General features: G+C 46.2%; 1 protein-coding gene across 3 annotated transcripts in view; it reads right to left on the bottom strand.

Moving 5' to 3' along the window:
* Window positions 1-20,029, bottom strand: part of RNF32 (ring finger protein 32) — a 347,542-nt gene that overhangs the window by 265,467 nt on the left and 62,046 nt on the right. For all 3 annotated transcript variants that reach the window (XM_086941487.1, XM_086941488.1, XM_086941489.1), the window contains exon 2: window positions 17,314-17,425. In XM_086941487.1, the coding sequence (XP_086797613.1) occupies window positions 17,314-17,424 (111 nt within the window). In that variant the 5' untranslated portion in view covers window position 17,425. The remainder of the gene's footprint in view (window positions 1-17,313; window positions 17,426-20,029) is intronic.

Raw genomic sequence — 20,029 nt, 5'->3', positions numbered from 1 at the left:
TCCACAAATCAGGGCAAGTTGGGTGATTCAGGTGCCATTCATATTATCTCGGTCTTCCCTGTCAATCACAGTTGAAACTGAAATTTCATTTCATGATGACAGTATGGAGAGAATGGCCCCAGGATTGGACTGGTATGTAAGGGAAAGGTGGGGATGGAGGAGGAAGGAAGAAGGCTTGGTAATTTAAAAAATATATTTAGTGGGTGCTGGGGAGAGTTTAAACCAGGTGCGGTGGGGAAGGTAGAAGGACACTACAGACTTTTTTTATTAGGCATGATAGGTTTCTACCAAGGTGGAACTTAGTAGTATGACAGGTCATTTTTTCAATCTATCTTTTTTTGTTTTAAGGCAGGTGAGCTGAGGTGGCCTGTGTACAGCAGGCTTTTAGACTTTTTATGTATTAAGTGGGCGAGGGACTGAGGGAGTTGAGGTCTTGCGCATGGCTCTTCCCCCACTCCTCTTGGGAGCTGTGGGACATGGACAACATAACATAGTTGATGCGTAACTGTCAAAAAAGGGTGTTTTTTCCTCCTCTGGGTGACCAGTGACATTATAGATATAGTAGAGCATTCTTTTGTCTTTGAGGTCAACCTGAGCACCTTGGTGGACATCTCCATAAGTGACAGCTACTCGTCTGTAATTCTAAGTATACTAAATGTATATTATTTAGGAGGCCTGTCATATATATAATAAAAAAACATAATTTCCTTGTTATAGATAAGTCGTCACTAATAAGCTACAGTAAGAAAACAACATCACTATACTGTAATATGTTATTTCAGTTTAGTCAAAATGCCTCAAGTCGGAGTCAAGACAGTATGTTACAAGTAGTACTACCAGCCATTTGAAGATTTTAAAGGTAGTTATAGTTCGCTTTTCAGATTCCTTTCATGCCGACTTTCTTTCTCTGGCAAGTTCATAGAAGGTAAGAACCAAGAAATTATTTTGCTAAGATCATTTATTGTACTGCGAGAAATTTTGGAAAGGTTAGAAAGAAACTACAGTATCTGCAGCATATAAAACAATCACTGGCTAAGTCAAGAGGGATGGCTATGACAAATGCAGCTGGCATACTCTGGTTGTCAACTGGCCCAATACAGGGTATGGATTTCACTGTGCTGGCATTCGGGATCATTCTGCTACATATTCTTAACTTGCAGAGGAGGTAATGGCCACAAGAGCCACATTAAACAACAAATTAATTTGCATCCAGAAAATAACACTCCACCTACTAAGGAATTATTCTTTTTCAACATTAATTGTCGCTCACTCCCTAAACACCAGGCTGATGTTTTTGATTTGCTAATGGACAAACAACCGGACGCTATTTTTCTTACAGAGACATGGCTTAACACCAGCTCTGGTCCGGATATAGCCGCCGCTCTACCCCCTAACTATGTTATAGTCAGGGAGGACAGGTAGGATAAAAGAGGTGGTGGGATTGCCATAATTTACAAAAATGCTTATAGCTGAAAGTCTGATGGCTTACAGATTACCGGCTGTGAAGCTGCAGTGTTTAAACTGACTCAAACTCAACATTTTACTTTCTTAGGGATATTGGTTTATAGACCCCCTGGGCCAGCTGGTCCTTGGGCCACAAACTTCCCTGATTTGGTCACTCCCTTCCAGCTCAGTTCGGCAAATTTTTCAATTCTAGGGAATCTCTATCTCCATCTGGAGGATCCTGCCTGTACTATCAGTAGTACTCTTATTCAGACTTTGCAGCTATCAATATCCTGCTCTACAACACTGGACCTATGCCCAAAGCCTGCCACCTATTGGACCCTATATTTTGTAATCTATCCAACATAGAGTGTTTCACAGCAACTCCTTTGTGCTGGACCGACCACTTTTTGGTTGGTTTTAAACTAATGATTTTAGAGAATTTGCATGTGGCGTCTTATGGTACCCTAAAATCAACAAGGAACTGGAAAAAGTTGGACATAAATAATTTAAACAAATTTCTCTGTAAAAATGCCCCTATTTTTAAAACCACTCGACTTAGTAACCATTCAAAATTGGATCCGTAAAGCCACAAATTCCTGCCTCCCTGCCTCCCGTAACAGGGTTAGCAATCACCGCCCTGCAGCCCCTTGGTTCTCAGACAAGTTAAAAGCTGAGAAAACCAAATGTAAAATATGGAAAGACGGTGGAGAAGGGCCTATGCGCCTGACGCCAAATCTGCTTATTTGCACGATAAAAGGGAGTATCACTCTCTCTGTAGGGCCGATCGTGCAAATTATGTTTCCTTAAGTTTAACTGATGCTAAGAATTGTTCCAAAACATTACTTAAAATGGTAAAATAATTATCAGGCGCCGCAACCCAGCCCACTCCCCCAAATTTGAATGAAACGAAATGCGAGGATCTTGCTCAATTCTTTACTAACAAAGTGGAAGCAATATATTTCACTATGACTGGGAATATGTCACCATCCTCCGCTTCATTATGATTACCGTCCACTCCCATCCAATTAAGTCGGCCAACTATTGACAAAGCTCAGCTTGATACAGATACCATTACTAAAGTAGATAACTGGACACCACTTGACATGACGTCCCTTAAACAGCATCTGGTCTGTATTAAATCTGGTTCCCCCTGTGACCCCCTCTCTATTTCCGTGCAGCAGCAGCTTGACCTGCCAACACTTGTAATTATTATGGAACTTTTAAATACATCCTTAAAGGAATCTCTCATCCCCTCGGAATGGAAGCATTCAATGGTCATTCCATTATTGAAAAAGGCCAATGCTGACCCTAAGGTGTCTTCAAATTATCTGCCAATCTCTCAGCTTCCTGTATTTTCAAAGATTTTGGAGAGGCACATCAACGGTCAACTGTCTCAGTTTAATGAAAATAACAGGCTTTTGCATCCTTCACAATCTGGTTTTCGAACCGGTCATTCTACGGAAACTGCTCTTCTTGGCATAACCGAAATGCTGCGCCAGAATCTGGATGCAGGCAACACGGTCGCACTTGTCTTATTGGATTTAAGTGCAGTCTTTGACAGGGTGTCCCAATCCGTGTTGATAAATGCCCTTCAATCCATAGGGGTCACTGGTTCCGCACTAAGCTGGTTAACCTCTTTTCTTACTGGCCATACGTTTCAGGTCTTCTCTTCTGCAGCAAACTCCAAGATTCATTCATCTCCATACGAAGTCCCCCATGGGCTCCATCCTTAGTCCTTTGTTGTTTAATATTTATGTCAGACCCCTGGAATCGATCGTTGAAAAAGCTGGGCTGTCGTTATTTTCATACGCTGCCAACACGCAGATCATTTTTTCACTTTCTGCGGGAAAAGATTCAGAGCATTCTGCTCTCCGGGCTGGGCTTAGCAAAGTGGCATCATGGATGCATGGCAATCTTCTCAAGCTGAATGGTGAAAAAACTGAGGTCCTAGTACTGGGGAAAGACAAACAGCTCTGGAGTCCGCAACATTGGCCGACAGAAATGGGTGCAGTACCGCAGCATTCCAATCATGTTCGCAACCTCGGCTTTATTATTGACGATTCACTATCTATGCGTCAACAAGCCATGAAGGTTGCTACAACATGCTTCACCATTCTGAAATGGCTGAGAAACATTGTGTGGATGCTTACTAGCCCCACTCAGAGAACCGTAGTCCAGGCTCTTTTTACATCTAGACTGGACTGCGGTAACATCCTCTATCTTGGAGCTAATAAAGATGTGATACAAAAGCTACCAAGAGTTCACAACTCCGCGGCCAGACTGCTTTGCCGAACTCCAGCTTCTATTTCTGCTTCTTTGAGGGACCTTCGTTGGTTAAGAGTTGAAAATCGGATTAAGTTTAAAGCTCTGAACTATATGTTCAGAATTAAGCATGGCATGGCTCCCATGTATGTGCAAAATCTAGTCCACCTCCATTTGCCTTTACGTACCCTCAAATCTACTACTCAGGCTAAAGTTCAGGTGCAAAAGATTAGACTATCCCGTCTGGGTGGCTGTTCCTTCTCCTATTTGGGCCCTGTTCTGTGGAATGCTCTTCCGATGTCTCTTCGCATACAGACGAGTGTTACACTTTTTCGCAAGTCATAAAAACTTGGCTTTTTAATCCAAGATCTATTCCCCTATTTTTTGTTGTTTCCACCGGGCGCCGGGAAACCCTTTTGGGTAGCTGTTGCACCTAGATATAAATTTAAATAACATAACATAATCGGCGCCAGTACTTGTTAGGAGCCTGTGTAGTAGTCACTATGCCTGAAGGGAGATCTGAGGGAGATGATCCATTCCCCCTCCCCCCCCACAGTGTGTAACGGTATTGAGACACTGAACACAGTGTCCTGCTCTCATAATGTGCACTTAAAACTGAACTTACTCTTTACGCCCATGGTAAAAGAACCCAAAAACTTTCTAGGAATGCACCAACAGATTGCTTAAGGGTGGCTTGAATTTGGTAGAATAACAGGTTCTGCTTTGGAGAGGAGTGTGGTAGGGTCTCCGTTGCCTGGACTGTTGAACCCTTCATTATAACACCTAGGCACTACTCCTCTTAACCTTTCCCCCTGCTAAAGCACCCAAATGGTGGGGTCCACAACATGGTAGTCTGGAGATGCTGTGCTCAATCACTGGTTCTCTGGAAGGCTCAGTGACAAGTTGAACTTCAGGAGAGGTGTCTTATCATTGGCAACAACATACAGAACCTTCAGCCCCGGAAAGGGAAAGAAGAGTATACAACCTGATTTTTTCTGCAGATTTTGTAACTGAAACTGCTTCATATAGACTGAACAAATCTTGAAGGCAGTCCAGAATTTGAGATCAGCTTTAGAAAGTGGACTCAGTTGCAGTTGATGTGAAGTTACACCATGCTGATTTACAAGAGATTCTGAATAAGGTGACTGGCATAGAGACATCTCTGGTGTCCTGGGAATGTATTGTCTGAGATTTGAAGATGCAGATGTTGATTATAGGAGAAAAAACTAGTTTCTTGGAGTAACATGCGGAGAATATTCAACGGTTGCTCGAGAACAACATGCAGGTAGTTTGTCTACTCAAAATGGCAGTAGGTCAGAGTCTTGAACTTTCTTTAAGTTCCTCCGAAGTGTTTCTCAAAGTTTTTTTTTTTTGTTGCAGTATTGTCAATGCATAGGATAGGCGTATAGTTGGAGAATATCATACACCCAAAAAAGGTGATTGAAGGAATGCTTGTAATTTGTCTAACCAGTGGCAACTGCACCAGGCAGCATTCCAGCCCATCATTCATACGTAGTTAATCCCTCTCCTCTGCTCTTTGGAAGACATGGATAACCTGGAGCAAGTCTTCTATTTCGGAGTCATCCTTGGGCTTGGTGACCCCTACAGAGATTCCATATCCATATATTTGTGGACAAGAATTAATATTGGGGCTGGAAAGCCCAAGTGCTTGCCCTTTTTCCTCAAGCACAATCTTGAATGTAGAGCTAGCTGGCTTACAGGAAGATGTGCAATCCTAGTATAAATTCACTCTTACCCTAGTTGAGTGAGGAGGCATATTTAAAAATATTTGCTCCGCATGTTTCTCTATGTCATACAAAATACCCCCACTATGTCCTTGATATGTTCTTATTTAAATTGAAGAGTCAGTTTGCAACTTAGTGTGAAACAGTAAAGCCCCAGGAGAGAATTGCCCTAACTTTACAGAATGGTGTATGAGGGAAGTAGCTCACTTCCAAAAATGTGGAATATTACTGGAACTCTCAATTGATTGTAATCGACAATTCATCATAAGTATTGATAAAAGCATCATCAATCAGAGTCAACAGGTTCAGCATGGCAACAAATCAAAACTGCATTTCTCCGGTCTACTTCAACTGTAGCTAAAGGAAGGAAAACTGTGACCACAAGTCATTGCATGGAACTGAGACTTACCACGGAGGGGCCCACTTGTGAATTGGAAAGCATTGAAAGGAATGGGACTTAGGTTGGTTAGGCATTATAGACATGCCCTGGCTTTAGGACATTGCAAGTAAGGATGCTGTTAAAAAATGTGCCTGTCTACACTAAGAACATTCACTGAACTTTAAAGAAACATACAGTTGCTTGTGGGTCCAACTCACGCACACTTTGGCTGTATGTGATATTGACTGAACAAGACTTTGACTCCAAGATTCTCTCTGCTTTACATGTTTGCTGCTTGTAATCATGATGCGTTTGGAAAGACTAGGTAAAATTGGGAAAATGCTGCTCTGGATGATAGACACTGGATGACAGAATTCATGCACACATGTTGTATGGCGTTTTAGGATCCGAGCAAATTTTCTCCGATTCATGCCCTTATATAGGTACAATTCACATTGCCCTAATATAGCCATAGAAATCATTCCCATATTTAGACATAGCCCATGCAGTCCAAATACAGGCATGGCTACTTCCACCCGTACCAAAACGTCACAACGGTTTCTTGGAAAATCGGCTTAAGCAGTCAAGGAACTCCCCTTGCTTGAATATTGATTTGTCCAAGAACCCATGTACTTTACAAAGAACTACTATTCCCTTGGGGTTCTTTACTGACGTTATTATGCCCGACTTTACTAGACACCTTCAAGGTATAAATATGCCTTCACTTGCTCTAGCAAGACACGCTGGGTCGGAGCAATTCGACTATCTACTTGCCCAACGCAGCTCGCTACAGATAGTGCCTAAGGAAGCCGAACCTCCAGCTAACGCACTGATTGAGAAGCTGTCCTTTCTCTCGCTGACAAACCAGCTCAATTGTTTCCAAGCTCCCCTTGCGGGGTGTTTGGACATCGAGTCCCGAGACAGAGATACCAGACATCCTTCATTCTAAACTAAGGTATGGAGTTGATTAGAACCTAAGAGAAATCTTGGATAGATTCTTGGCAAAGAAAACCATACCTATGCTACACAATACTCACTCACTCCTGCGTACTAGACTTAGGTTAGGTACATTGGGGTAGGCGTATTTTAGAAGCACCATTTGAGTATTTTTAGCCATTGTTATTTATATATGTATTTTTGTATGGCTTAGAAACCATACAATGCTCTTACAGTATTATTTTATAATATTGTTCTTGCTGTACGTATTATACTTTGCAGCCTGCATTACGATTGTAGCAGTTCACTTTACTTGCATGAGAAAGAAGACTGTTCAATAAAACCTTTTATTGAAAACGCCAGTCTCTCATTTTCTCTGCACCTCTGTGTTAACAAAGCATGCACGACTGACTGAGTGAAATGCTTATCTATTGTTTCTGCAACTCTAGAGATACATTTCTTATTCTTGGGAAACAAAGTTGTCATGTTTATGCAGTTGTCAGAAACGAATCCCTTCTTGTGAATTCGAGAAAGTTTCTAGTTACCTCTGAGCTAACTGGCACTCACTATTAAGTTTAATACATTCGATAGAGACCTAGTCGACCTCAGTCCTACGTCTAAACTATAGGATATATTATTCCAATGCGCAGAGCCTATTGGGAATATAGGAACTACACTACACACACTGGAGGTGGACATGCAGGATAGACTCTGTTCTATGTAACTGAAGATTTTACACAGAGCATACTATAACAGGAGCAGACCCAATAGAATGGGTTTGGTCCCAAGTGTAAGAAATGTAAAATGGCAGCCACTACCTTCTTGCATACTATATCAGCTTGGCAGGATGGCCAGGGGGTTTGTAGAGACATGGAGGAGGGCAATGAAGGAGTGAACATTTAGCAGTGCTGGGCGAAGCTTTCTCTCTGATGTCACAATACTGAGAATATCGACTTGCTAAACTGTCCAGAGGTAAACTGATTCTCTACTACCTACTGCTAATGACACAAGAAAGAGATCTTATTCAAAGGCGAGGGGGTTTGTCCTGCACAAGCTTGGCAAGAGGTCTTCAGGCTGCCTGGACTCTGAACAGGTGATCAATAAAATGAGGATGGGGGCGTGGCTTGGAGTGCCAAGATGGCGGTCGCACTCTAAGAGTGCTCTGGAACGCTCCGTCATCCGCTCTGAGATCCATTGCCATTGGCGACTCACTCTCTGCCCTGGTGATTATAGCTCCTTCCCCGAAAGCAGCCCCGTTGCTTTGCAGTGACTGAGGTGTCTGGGGTGCCCGAATTAGACGGTTTTTTCCAGCCGAGGCCTGCAGCGCGTCTCCTCAATATGGCGGCCCTGGTTCGTCCTTGAAGCGCTCCGGAGAGGTTCGTGAGCATCCGCCGGGGGCATACCGGAACCCGAGGGGGTGCACCCTGACATCCAATCGGCTGACCCTTGCTAACCCTTTGAAGGCGCTCAGCGGAGAGTTTCCCTGCCGCAGACCACTGCGGCACCAGCCCGACTTTGGCCATCAATTCACTCTCTCTTCCGGACGGACGCGGTGGCCCGTGCCCGTGAGTGCCGCACACGGAGACCAGCGGTGCAGGGGCACGACCGAATGGCTGCGGTGACCCACCTGAGAGACTGAAGTGAGCACGAACCCAGCGACACACCTCTGGGGCTGGGGGACCGGCACTGGAGTGGCACAGCTCCGTGGGCCTGTGCCACCGTTTGACGGGAGTGATCAGCTATGTGTCCCACCGGATCCTCGAATTGGCACTGAATGCCCCACCTTTTTTCGTCCTCCCGGGGGGGGGGCTGAATCCGAGTGACTGTGCCCCGCGCTTCTATCCCTGAAAGACACTGCCCGTTGGGCCTCCTATAATCTGTGACCTGCACTAAGCGGCGACCCGAGGGTGAACACTGCTGTCAGCACCAGAAACCCAATCTCTAATGTACTGTGTTTTTTAAACTTTCCAAAAACACAATCCCAGCAGCACAGACTTTGATTACATTTGCCCCTGGCAGCGGCATCTCTCCTTCCCCCTCCCACCACACCTCCAGGTCCTGCTGCTGCACCCTGCCCCCTGAGGTGGGGCCCAGTGGGGCGCCTTGGCCTTGATCCGCACCACTATCCTCGGCTCCGGGTGGAGGTGGCTGAGACTCCTGGGTTGGTGTTGCCCAATAGAGCACCCAAGCACTGAGCCTTCCCTCGCCAGATCACCCGAGGTGGCAGTGCCCACATATCCACTTAGAGTACCATAGGGGCTCCCATGTTTACCCCTGCGACAACAAGATCATCAGGGTAACTGGACATGACCGCCTAAGAGGCTGTAATACACCTTGACCCAGGGAAGGTGGTTATCTGCCTGCTGGACCTGGTGGAACATTCTCCCACGCGCCGGAGCGGCAGCCCGCTCTGGGGCCTTGAGCTCCCCCCCCTCTCTGGCCAGTCCCTGCGGCAGGGGGTGGCCATGACTCTTGGTGCGCTGCTGTGGACTTTTGACTTTGACCTGCGGGCCTGACGTCTCGGTACACTGGAGCCCTGTTCCCTCCTTGGGTCCCCAGGCACACCCAATCACCCTCAATGGAGTCGTTCTCAAGCCTGGGAACCACACATATGCACTCGTGGATCGGCTGACTGTCTCCTGTGCCCCTGAGACGCCACTATCCACAGACCTCCCATCTTGAGCCCCAGGGCTACCCACCTGGCATTAACATGTGGAGGTCAGAGCAGCGACAGGTCCCTGGTTGAACAAGTCTGGGAAAGAGACTCCCTAACACTAATCTAACCGGAGACCTTCCCGCCACTGACCATGGGGATGGACTGGTGCCTCAAACCCTAACCACCCAAACACAGATGAAAATGGACCAATTCACTACAGTGGAACAAGGCCCGTCGGAGGGTGCTGTAGGTGGCCCATCTCTCTCTGGCATAGAACTAGCTGCAATTCTGCAGGTGAGTAGCATGTCCCAGGCCTCGGTGGAGATGAAAATTGGCGAGATTTGAGTTGGCATGTCCATCATCTGCATTTCCGAAGCCGAGTCCTGTCTCTTCACAATGAGGATGATGTCCACCAACTGAAAGAACAAGTGGCTTGCCTGCAGATCCACACCAAGGAATTACACAGAAGGGCTGAGGACGCCAAAAATCAGCCACACAGTAATATCCTCCGCTTAGTGGGTTTTCCAGAGGGGATCGAGCAAGGCCAAATCGCAACCTTCATCGAAAAATGGATATCATCATGGATGACTAAAGACACACTGTCAGTGTGGTTCGGCGTCGAAAGGGCCCATCGGTCCCTTGCACCCAGACCATCGCCCAGAGCCCTATAACCGCCCGGATCCTCAACTTCAAAGACAGTGACGAGGTCCTAAGGGAGGCATGGGCTCTGGGTTCCTCGTAAATTTCAGAACCATACCATAATGGTGTTCCAGGACTCTGTCAAAGAGTTGCAGACCCAGAGTCACTCTTACACGGATGTCAAACAGAAAATGCCACCCTTAACATCCAGTATAGGCTCCTGTTCGCGGCTCGCCTTCTCGTTGTCTTGCAAGACAAGGCGCAATTCTTCGAGTCTCTTCAAGCCACTTGGACTTGGCTGACCAAGGAGTGGTCCCTTAGGGCTTGTCCAAACTCTTCTCCTGTACACTCTGGACCCCAAGCCCCTTGACCTCTGTCCCCCAAACAGTGCAGGAGGCGCACACAATCATGCAGGGGACAGGGGGGCTGCAAAGAAAACTCCTTATCGACGGGCTCAACCACCCGAGAACCTGGAAACACCAGTAGCCCTCCATACTCCCAACCTTGACAGCGAAAAAGATCGACGGACAATTAGTCTATTGAACGCAATCCCCCCGGCACTCTGGACTTGGGGGCCACGGACTCGGAACTCTCCGGCAGTCCAGCGATCTGAAGATCCCAGAGGGAACAACAGCTGGGAAATAGGGGGCATCACTTTCAGGAGTCCTGGGACTTGTGTCCCACTGCACTGTACTGTAGAATTCAGAGAAATCTGCCGATGATGCACTCACATCCGACATTGAAGCAGGGTTCCACCACGCAGCTCTTAAGCTAAGCGTTATAGTTTAGCCTGTTCTTTCCTTGTTTGTAGGGCGACAGATGCTTCAGTTCCCGAAGCATGGGGGGAGGGGGGACCTGGACCGTTGTCCAATGTTTAGATTTATGTTTTGTGTTATCTTCTTTTCTCTAACAGATCGCAGCACTTTAGCACAGGAACATCATACATGCTCTGCAATCCAGCACACTGAGTCTCGATTAAAGAGACCACACCCTCTGTATATCCCACCAAGAGCCCATAACGAGCAATGACCCCATGACTCCCTTGTGCCGCGCACTTCATATGATGGTCGCGGACCTTGGAGGTAACTCTCTCCGGGTCATGTCCTGGAACGCCAACGGACTGCTTGTTCGCATTAAGCGTACAGAAGTCTTGAAATATGCTCAACAACACTCCCCCGATGTCCTCTTGCTTCAAGAGTCCCACCTCTTGGAAACCCTTTGTTCCTTCCTTGCATGTTATGGTTTCGACAGGGCATTGCTTTCGGGCTTTAACATAGGCTCACAGGGTGGCCATCCTACTAATGAGAACCCTTCCATTTGTCCTCACTCACGTCAATAGGGACCTGCAGGGGCAATTTGTGGCTCTCTCTTGGACGTTGGAGGGGAACATCCTTAACCTTATCTCCCTGTGCATCCCGCCCATGATGCTCACACCAGCGCTGTGACACCTTACTGACGTCATTTCCACCCTTTCCTTAGGACAGACGATTCTGGGAGGTGATTTCAATGCGGTCATGCAGCCCACCCTTGATACCACGGGCATACCCTCCCCCGCCGGGGCGACTCAAGCTAAGAAATTGGCTGAATGGACGGCCACCTTGGGCCTTTGCGATGTATGGAGAACCTGGAACCCTCGAATCTCCCAATACACACACACCTCAGCGATGCATCATACTCACACGCATATTGACATGATGTTTATGCCTGCCCCCAACTGCCATTGCATGACCGACATGTCTATCCTTCCCCGAGGAATGTCAGATTACTGAGCATTACTCCTGCGCCTAGGCGACACTCCTGGGGTGCTGCGCCTGATGTGGCGACTGAATGCCTGGTTTCTGCAGATTAAAGAGTTCTGAAAGACTACAGGAGAGGAACTGCAGCACTATTTCCTCATAAACCTGAACTCAGTTTCTTCTCAGAGTACTTTCTGGGAGGCACGTACCATCCGAGGAGTGGCCAAAAGCCACCTTTGAACGATTGTCCCGAGACAGCCACTTAGCTCTTCTAGAGGTGCAAGTGGTCCGCCTGGAAACTTACCTCGCTGGGGCCCCAGATGCGGCCCGCAACAGGCAGCTAGCGGCTCTGCATGAAGAGATCAAACACAGCTCGTTAGAATCGGCTAAATTGCTGTGGAGCTCGACCGTTGCCTGGGTATATGGCTGGGGCGACAAAACAGGAAGCTGCTACACAGGCTGGCCTCATATCCTCTAGCAAATAGCATTGTCCCCGAGATTCATGACCCCTCAGGAACCACTCGCCATGCTTCTACTGAGATCGGCAGGAGTTTGCAGACTATTACGCAAGCCTATATTTGGCGCGTACACTGGAGGATTCCCTCCTAGATCTATTAGACCCGAGAAGGTCCGCATTCCCTGTCTGATGCACTCAGAGGGGGCTACCCTGGACATTCCCTTCACCCCAGACGAAATAAAGGCTGCAATCTCCCAAATGGCGTCCCGGAAGACACCGGGCCCAGGTGGACTCGCCCAGAAAAACTCCTATCTGAAGCTGCTGGTCCCCCACCTCTCCACCTTATTCCAATATGTGGCAGAAGCTGGAGCATTTCCTACTGAAACAGACATGGCGACCATTGTGGTCATCCTCAAGACCCAGCTGCCCTCGTCAGCTTGTGCGGACTACGGGCCAATCTCCCTTATCAACACCAAAGTCAAGATTTATGCTACGGTTTTGGCTCAGCGCCTGCACCCCTTTCTTAGCAAGCTGATCCACCCAGACCAATGTGGCTTCATGCCAATATGTAGCACAAGACACTGCCTGAGACGCCTCCGCCTAGCCCATGCAAACCGTCAAACACTTACCCCCTACCTAGCACTTCTTCTTGTCAATCTTCATAAATCCTTCAACACTGCCAGCTGGCTCTACCTTGAAGAAGTGCTGACTATGGTGGGTATGGGGCAGCTTTGTCCGGGTCCTATACTCCAACCCTTGAGCCAGGGTCCTCATCAATGGGGCCCTCTCCGAGGTATTTCCAATCCGAAGGGGCATGAGACAAGGCTGCCCCCTATCCCCGTTCCTGTACGCACTGGAGATGGAGCCCCTGGCGTGCCTCATCCACGCTCACTACTCGATTCAAGGTTGGGCGTGAGGGAGTCACGACATTGACAAAATTGCCCTATATGCGGATGATGTCCTGCTCTTACTGGCGGACCCAGCCCACTCTGGCCCTAAATGTCTCCAATGCCTCCTAGCCTTTGAAAGGGTTTCTAGTCTTTGACTTAACCCAGCAAAATCGACTCTAGTACCCTTCCTTCTCTCTAGGGAGTGATTTCACTGGCAGGCTAACATCCCCATTAGATGACAATCATTTAAATACTTGGGTATATGGATCGCTCCACTCCCTGAAATAGAATGGGCGCTAAACATCACTCCGCTTGTCAAAAAGGCCAAAGAAGACCTCCGACGGTGGCAAACCCTGCCACTTTATCCACTTGGAAGGGTGGCATTATTTAAGATGATGATGATCCTCCTTTGATTCCTATACATCATCCAAAATACCCCCTTCCAACAGTGCATTAATTCACTAGAGTGACAATTGTGCAAAAAGATACATAAAGACATATCAATTCTTACTCTGGTATTGTCAGATAAAAACCCCATGAGTTCTGGGAGAGGGCCCGACTTTTAGTCACACACTGGCGGTGTAAAAAAGAAAGAAGGATATACAAACATCACTGATGCAGTAGTATGGTTACGGGAAAGAACTCAGTGGTCAGAGACTGCAGCAAAAAGCCCCCCCCCCCCGGCATCCCCACTTGCTTCCTCAAAGTACACGACCCGTCTTTCAAACCTACTTGGCCTGCATCGGAACTCCGTCGATGCTGGCACCTGGTTGTGGCGGAGTTTAAGTACCCTCCATTCTTCACAGGTGAAGCGAATTTCCTGCCTGATGCGAGTAGCGTCTGTTGAAAAAAGGTAGATACAGAAGACAAAGCTGCGTGTGTGCTGGTGGAAGCTGTAGGCGTGTTCTTCCCTCTATCAAGGGAGACTTTGGATGGAAATAATTAGGCTACCGGCAAGGTCCCAGCAGAAAGATATATCAGAGCAGTTGAATATATTTAAAGCAGCAAAAAGTCACAATAAAGTGAAGTGACTGAGCTCCCTTGGCTCTGTAAATTATATGTACTGCCTAGGTGCACTTGCTGACACCACTGTGGTGTCTATACAAACTATAATTTTAACCACCCTTTTTAAATCAACTAAACACCTTGTGCCACTGCACAACCACTGACACCACATTGGTGCTACGTTTCCTTAGTCAAGCGCTTTTTTCACACATTTCCTCTCAGTTAACAAAAACTACAAGAACGTAGACTCTTTTCCCTTTTTTAAAAAATAAAGAACACCTAGGCAGTACATATAATGTTCAGAGCCAAGGGAGCTCAGTCACTTCACTTTATTGTTTGACACACCGGTCGGCATCCCCACTTACTTCGACGAAGTAAGTGGGGATGCGGGGGGGCTTTTTGCTGCAGTCTCTGGCCACGGAGATTTTTTCCGTAACCGTACTGCATCAGTGATGTTTAGTATGTTCTTTCTTTTTTACACCGCCAGTGTGTGACTAAAAGTCGGACCCCCTCCCGGAACTCATTGGGTTTCTCCTCTGACAATACCAGAGTCAGGATTGATATGTCTCTCTGTATCTTTTTGCACAATTGTCACTCTAATGAATTAATGCACTGTTCGCTACTGATTTCTGGGCACAGTAGCGCATATTGTCCAAACAACCATTATACACCACATACCGTCACATACCGCATCTCACTACCACTCTTATCTCGGTTAGAGCAATGGCACGACGGTATGAAGTCACATAACTTGAATGTACTTTATTTGAAGCTAATTACCATTTATGTGTATTTGTTTGTTTTATGTGTTTTTTACCCATTACAGGTACAAAACCGCTAGAGGAAACCCTCCTCTAATAAATATCACACCTTAGCGAGTGCGTCACATAGCTGGTCACATATATTCTGGAGACCACCTTTTTAATTCACTTTTCACATAAGGTCCTGATGAAAACCAGATTTAACAAGAGGCCTGGCTGAAACATGTTGACCACACTGGATGTGGGAGTTCTTAGTCACCTCCACTCACATCTGCCGCCTTGCTTTTAACACTGCCAAGGGCCCACCATTAAAATAGTCTGTGTGGCTATAGGGACCCTTAGAACAGTTTTTTAACCTACACTCTCAACACCATCACCGCACACTCACTTAACCAAACCCGCTCCGCTGCAGTCAGGCGTCGCAGCACACCCAAGGCACACTTGGTGCCCGGGGAGGGGCCCTATGATGAAGGTTGGTGGGTGAGGGCCTTTTTATAAAACAAGGATTTTTTCCTTACTCTTGAACACACATCTTGAGCTTCTATCCACGAGCTAATTTTTTTAAATTCTAATTCACAGAGATTGATGCCATGATCACTCGGTTTCTGTGGGAGGTGGGAGACCATGTATGGCTCTAGCCCGATGCCGTATCCCATCCTTTGATGGAGACATGAGATTGATGGACCTATTCCTACAATATTTAGCCACCCGGGTTGCTTGTCCTTCATGACTGGTTCACCCGAGGGTGGTCCGACCCAGCCTACAGAACCAAGCTACGAGACATTGGCTTCCCCAAAATAAAAGCCATCATGTACGGATGCCCTATTCCTAAAAAACTACCAATGGTGGCACGGGTGGTCTTCATGGCCTTGCGCTTGGCCTTGCATCACACACAATGGGACACTAAATTGAGTCAGCGAACGCTTGGACCACATTGGCATTTCACAGCTAGGCGACCTGTAGGTGGGAGATCACATAAGGACCTTCCAGGACTTGGAGGGGCGCTTTACCCTTCATTCCGCACAATTTTATAAATATCTACAGATGCGACATGCCCTCAAGGCTCACACTCCCCGAATTCAGCCCACTGGAGGCACAGGTCATGATGGGAAACCTGGGGAAGAGCGGAATATTGCTTACTTTTCGTACCCTCACGAATAACAGCCCTACAACGCTTCCCTCACTTAAACTTTGATGAGAGGGATGGCTAGGCCCTCTGGAAGACAAGGACCAGTGTGACGCCCTTATTGCCCCCAAGACTGTCACTGCCTCCACCAGGCATCGACTAGTCCAAATCTACTACCTCCTTCCCGCCGATCTCACCCTGGAGCGTCTGCATAAGGCGGAGCTGCAAGTCTCGTCCGAATGCGCCCGCTGCAGGCAATGCTCAGCAGATTTTTACCACATGGTCTGGTCTTATCCCCGCCTTATAAAATATTGGCACAAGATAGAATTTGAACTCACACATGTCCTGGGCTGGCATGTACCCCATGTGTCTCCTCCTGGGCGTTTCAGACGGCCGGGATGGGTCCTGGGTGGACAAATTATTCTTGGGGATGGCCATTGTGGTGGCCAAGCGTGATATTTGAATGGGATGGACGCAACCCGACCCTCCTAAAGTAGCTAAATGCTGCAGAGGTGTGGACTGGGCTGCCGCTCAAGAGAAATCCTTGTTTGTCGCCAGTAGATGCCCAGCCAAATGCCAAGATATGGGGCAAGTGGGTGAACCAACTGGGATAATGGGTCCATAAACCTGGCTCCTTACTCCTGATGGATTGCTTGTTCTTCCATGTGATGTGCCTTGATCGCTGTGCGTGTTTGTACAAATATTATTGTCAGTATACTTGCAATGCCATGAATATGGGCCTAAGTGCTGTGCTGTTATTAATCTTCTTTTGTTTTCTCAAAATCAATAAAGTGGGCTATCAAAAATAAAATAAAATGAGGATGACCATGCAAATTTACTAGGATTTGAGGAGTATTGCAGAACCATTATGATATGGAGTAGGAAACAGCTACACTTGTCCCTGTGGAACACTATGAGCCTGATCCTTGTAAAATTGGGTTTTCTGATTGTGTTCTGTAAAATGTGTGGAAATGCTGACCCACCAATAAGCGACCCCTCACTTGAATGCATCTGTGTTGAAGATTGTTTGTGTTATTTGAATACAGCAATGATTGCTAACTGCCACTCTGACAGCTTTTATAACTATACTAAATGTATTGAGTTGGGAAAATCTTTTTTAATAATAATAGTTACAAAATATTAACATTAGCCATTTGCAGCCATTTGGAACTGCAAGACTGTGTCACAATTCGCATTGTAAAAAACAAGTTACTAATATTATAAACCCTATTTAAGTACACGTTTAGATCCAAGTACAAGAAGAATAGTATGTACCTTGCTCAGGTGTCTGTGGTTAGAAACTTGAGGGTATGAGTTTCGGTTCGTCTTCATCATTCGGTTATTCTCCATTACGCAGGTAGCTCCAATTATCAAAAATACTGTCATTCTAAAAACAAAACAACAAACTCATGTCCTGCTGTAATATGTCCTCTTTGTCTACACTATAGGTTAACAGCAAGAGTTTCACAAGAGAACTACTTTGCCCATGCTTTTTCAAAAGGCTTATGTTTTTTCTGCACCAGGTAACTTGTATTTTGATAAACACAACAATAGGATCTCTATTTTTTTTTTTACTTTATTTATTTTGTCCGGTCCGACAAGTTATTCACATTTACATTGTAATCATTTAGTTCACAGTGAACAGTACTTGGACATAAATCTATTCAAGCTACAGCAGGTAGTCCTCAGCAAATACATACGTTCTGTCATTGATGCATAAACATTCACTAGTGTACATTGGGGTCCACCATATTGCATGAGTTTCCCATAACATTATACAACTTAGCGCTTGTGCAGCCATGTAGATAAGTGACAGCCGCATATTCATACTGTCCACCCCCCAATAGAGCATATATCACCACCGACCTCATAAAATGGCATTTACATCTTCTAACACATCTTAATCATCACTTTGCATATTCAGGAGATATCATTTTAGCGGCTCCCAGAAATCCTTGGGCCTCGATGTCTGCGGTAGTTCTTCTGCATAAACCGCCATAGTTTCCATACAATAGGACATGTCAACTAGCCAGTCCTTAAACCTGGGGGGCAGGAGGGGGGTGTGCTTGCTGCTCCATCTAATAGCCACCCTTCGCTTTGCTAACTGCAGGGGCACCGCAAGGAACTTCCGTCTCTTTGCGGGCTTTAACTTATATATCCCCAGTAAACACACCAAAGGGGTGTTCTGCACTAGCTCATCCAGCATTCCCGTTAGTGCGTCCATTAGATCATGCCAGTATTTGTGTATTTGCGGGCACGTCCACACTAGGTGCAGGAAATCGGCGCGCACAACTTCACATCTTGGCATTTGTCATGCGCTCTGAGACCATAGCTGTGTATTTGAGTCGGTGAGTATTAAAATTGGTGCAGAAATTTGAAGTGTATAATACGCAAGTTACAATTTGATGTCAGTAACTGTAGTTGCGCACAGCTATACTCCCAATCCTGTACGTCAATGGTCCCACCCAGCAGTATTTCCCACCTAAGGAGTGATTTGTTACTGAGCTCTATTTGCTCTGATTGTGATGCAGGGTATAGGCGGGTTATTAATTTCTGGCATGTTGGCGCTTTCAACAGGGCCTGTAGTGCGAGTAGTGTTGGTGGTTCCTCCGGATAGGTAGCATACATATCCCTGCTCGCCATCTGCAGCCGCGAACATCTTCATTTGAGTGTTATGTATGCTCAGTGATGGGTTGTCTCGCAGTATGAATCTGCCATGTGGGAAAATATCCTTCATTGTGTAGAACTTCATGTCCTCTAGCAACTGTGTCATGTTATTTTCCTGCGTCACCGATAGTCTCGGGTGGTTGGCTTTAGGGAGTGCCGGGGCATAAATAGGTAGTCTGTCCGCTCTGGTCGGTAGCTTGTGCCATGCCCTCGAGGTACAATGCACAGGTTGGATCGTGTCTGTGTGTGTGAGGGATGTGGTGTAGGATCTCTTTTTATGTTTTTAATTGAATCTGTAGAAGCAAGTACTAAGCTGCAAATATTCCGTCCACATGTTCTCGTGCCACACAACCTCTCACGCTACTCACTCTTCCAGGTTTTCTAACACTCACATTCACAATGTGGTATGTGACGGTTGCTCTAAGACTTGAAACATAACTAAGTGACTTTGATAGTCAATTCATAAAGGACTTAATATAAAAAATGTATGTGGTAAGTTCCTGCAATGGGACAGGAAACCAAAGTAGGAAGGTAAAACCATGAGGGAAGGCGAAGACATCAAGGGATAGTCGCCTGTCCTTTTGGAAACATAAGGCCATTAACTGCTCATCTTGTATTTAAAGAGCCCAGGACAAGACCCCAAGGGCCAAACAAGCTCAAATGAGCTAATCAACGGGTAAGGGGTGGACCAGGAACCTCTGTCATAATAGAATACTTTATAGCTGCTGCACCTTCATCCCGGTGGAAAAAAGATCTCTGCTTTTGCTACAGCAGAGTTAAGTGCTCCAAGAATTGGAGAACAGAAGTGTCCATGGTCTCACCATTGTAAATTGGAAGGCAGCCATGTTGAACAGTGCCCTAAGCTCCTAGGGAATTGTTATAAGCATTTGCACGGGTATCCTACAATTTTTCTATTGACACTGTCATTGAACGGCTATGCAAAAGCATACAACAAAAAATACATTTTTACGGGTCATTTATAGATCCCATTTTTGTACCAGTGCAAATCTCATGTTACTCTGGTTGCTGGTTAGCAATATCTGGAGGAAAGTTGCTTGGCAATGTGAAACTTTAAATATCCTCCCCAGGTTTTGAATTTCTTGATCATAAAAATTCTGAAATTTATTTTATTGATTACTAAAAGATTCATATACACTAAACATATTGAATATATGTTTTCTATTTCACAATAAAGGAACCGGACATTCTTCGTGTGCAGTGAAATTAGCTCCCCCTGTGAGGACATGCTGAACAACTCCATCTGCAAAGTTCTGGGGTAATTTAGAGTTCGGCAGAGGGGAGAGCCCTGCCATAGATTGGTTGG

Source organism: Lissotriton vulgaris, chromosome 10 (assembly GCF_964263255.1).
Source record: "Lissotriton vulgaris chromosome 10, aLisVul1.2, whole genome shotgun sequence".
NCBI lineage: Eukaryota > Metazoa > Chordata > Amphibia > Caudata > Salamandridae > Lissotriton > Lissotriton vulgaris.
The sequence above is the reverse complement of the archived record's forward strand: the minus strand, read 5'-3'. Positions and strand labels throughout refer to the sequence as shown.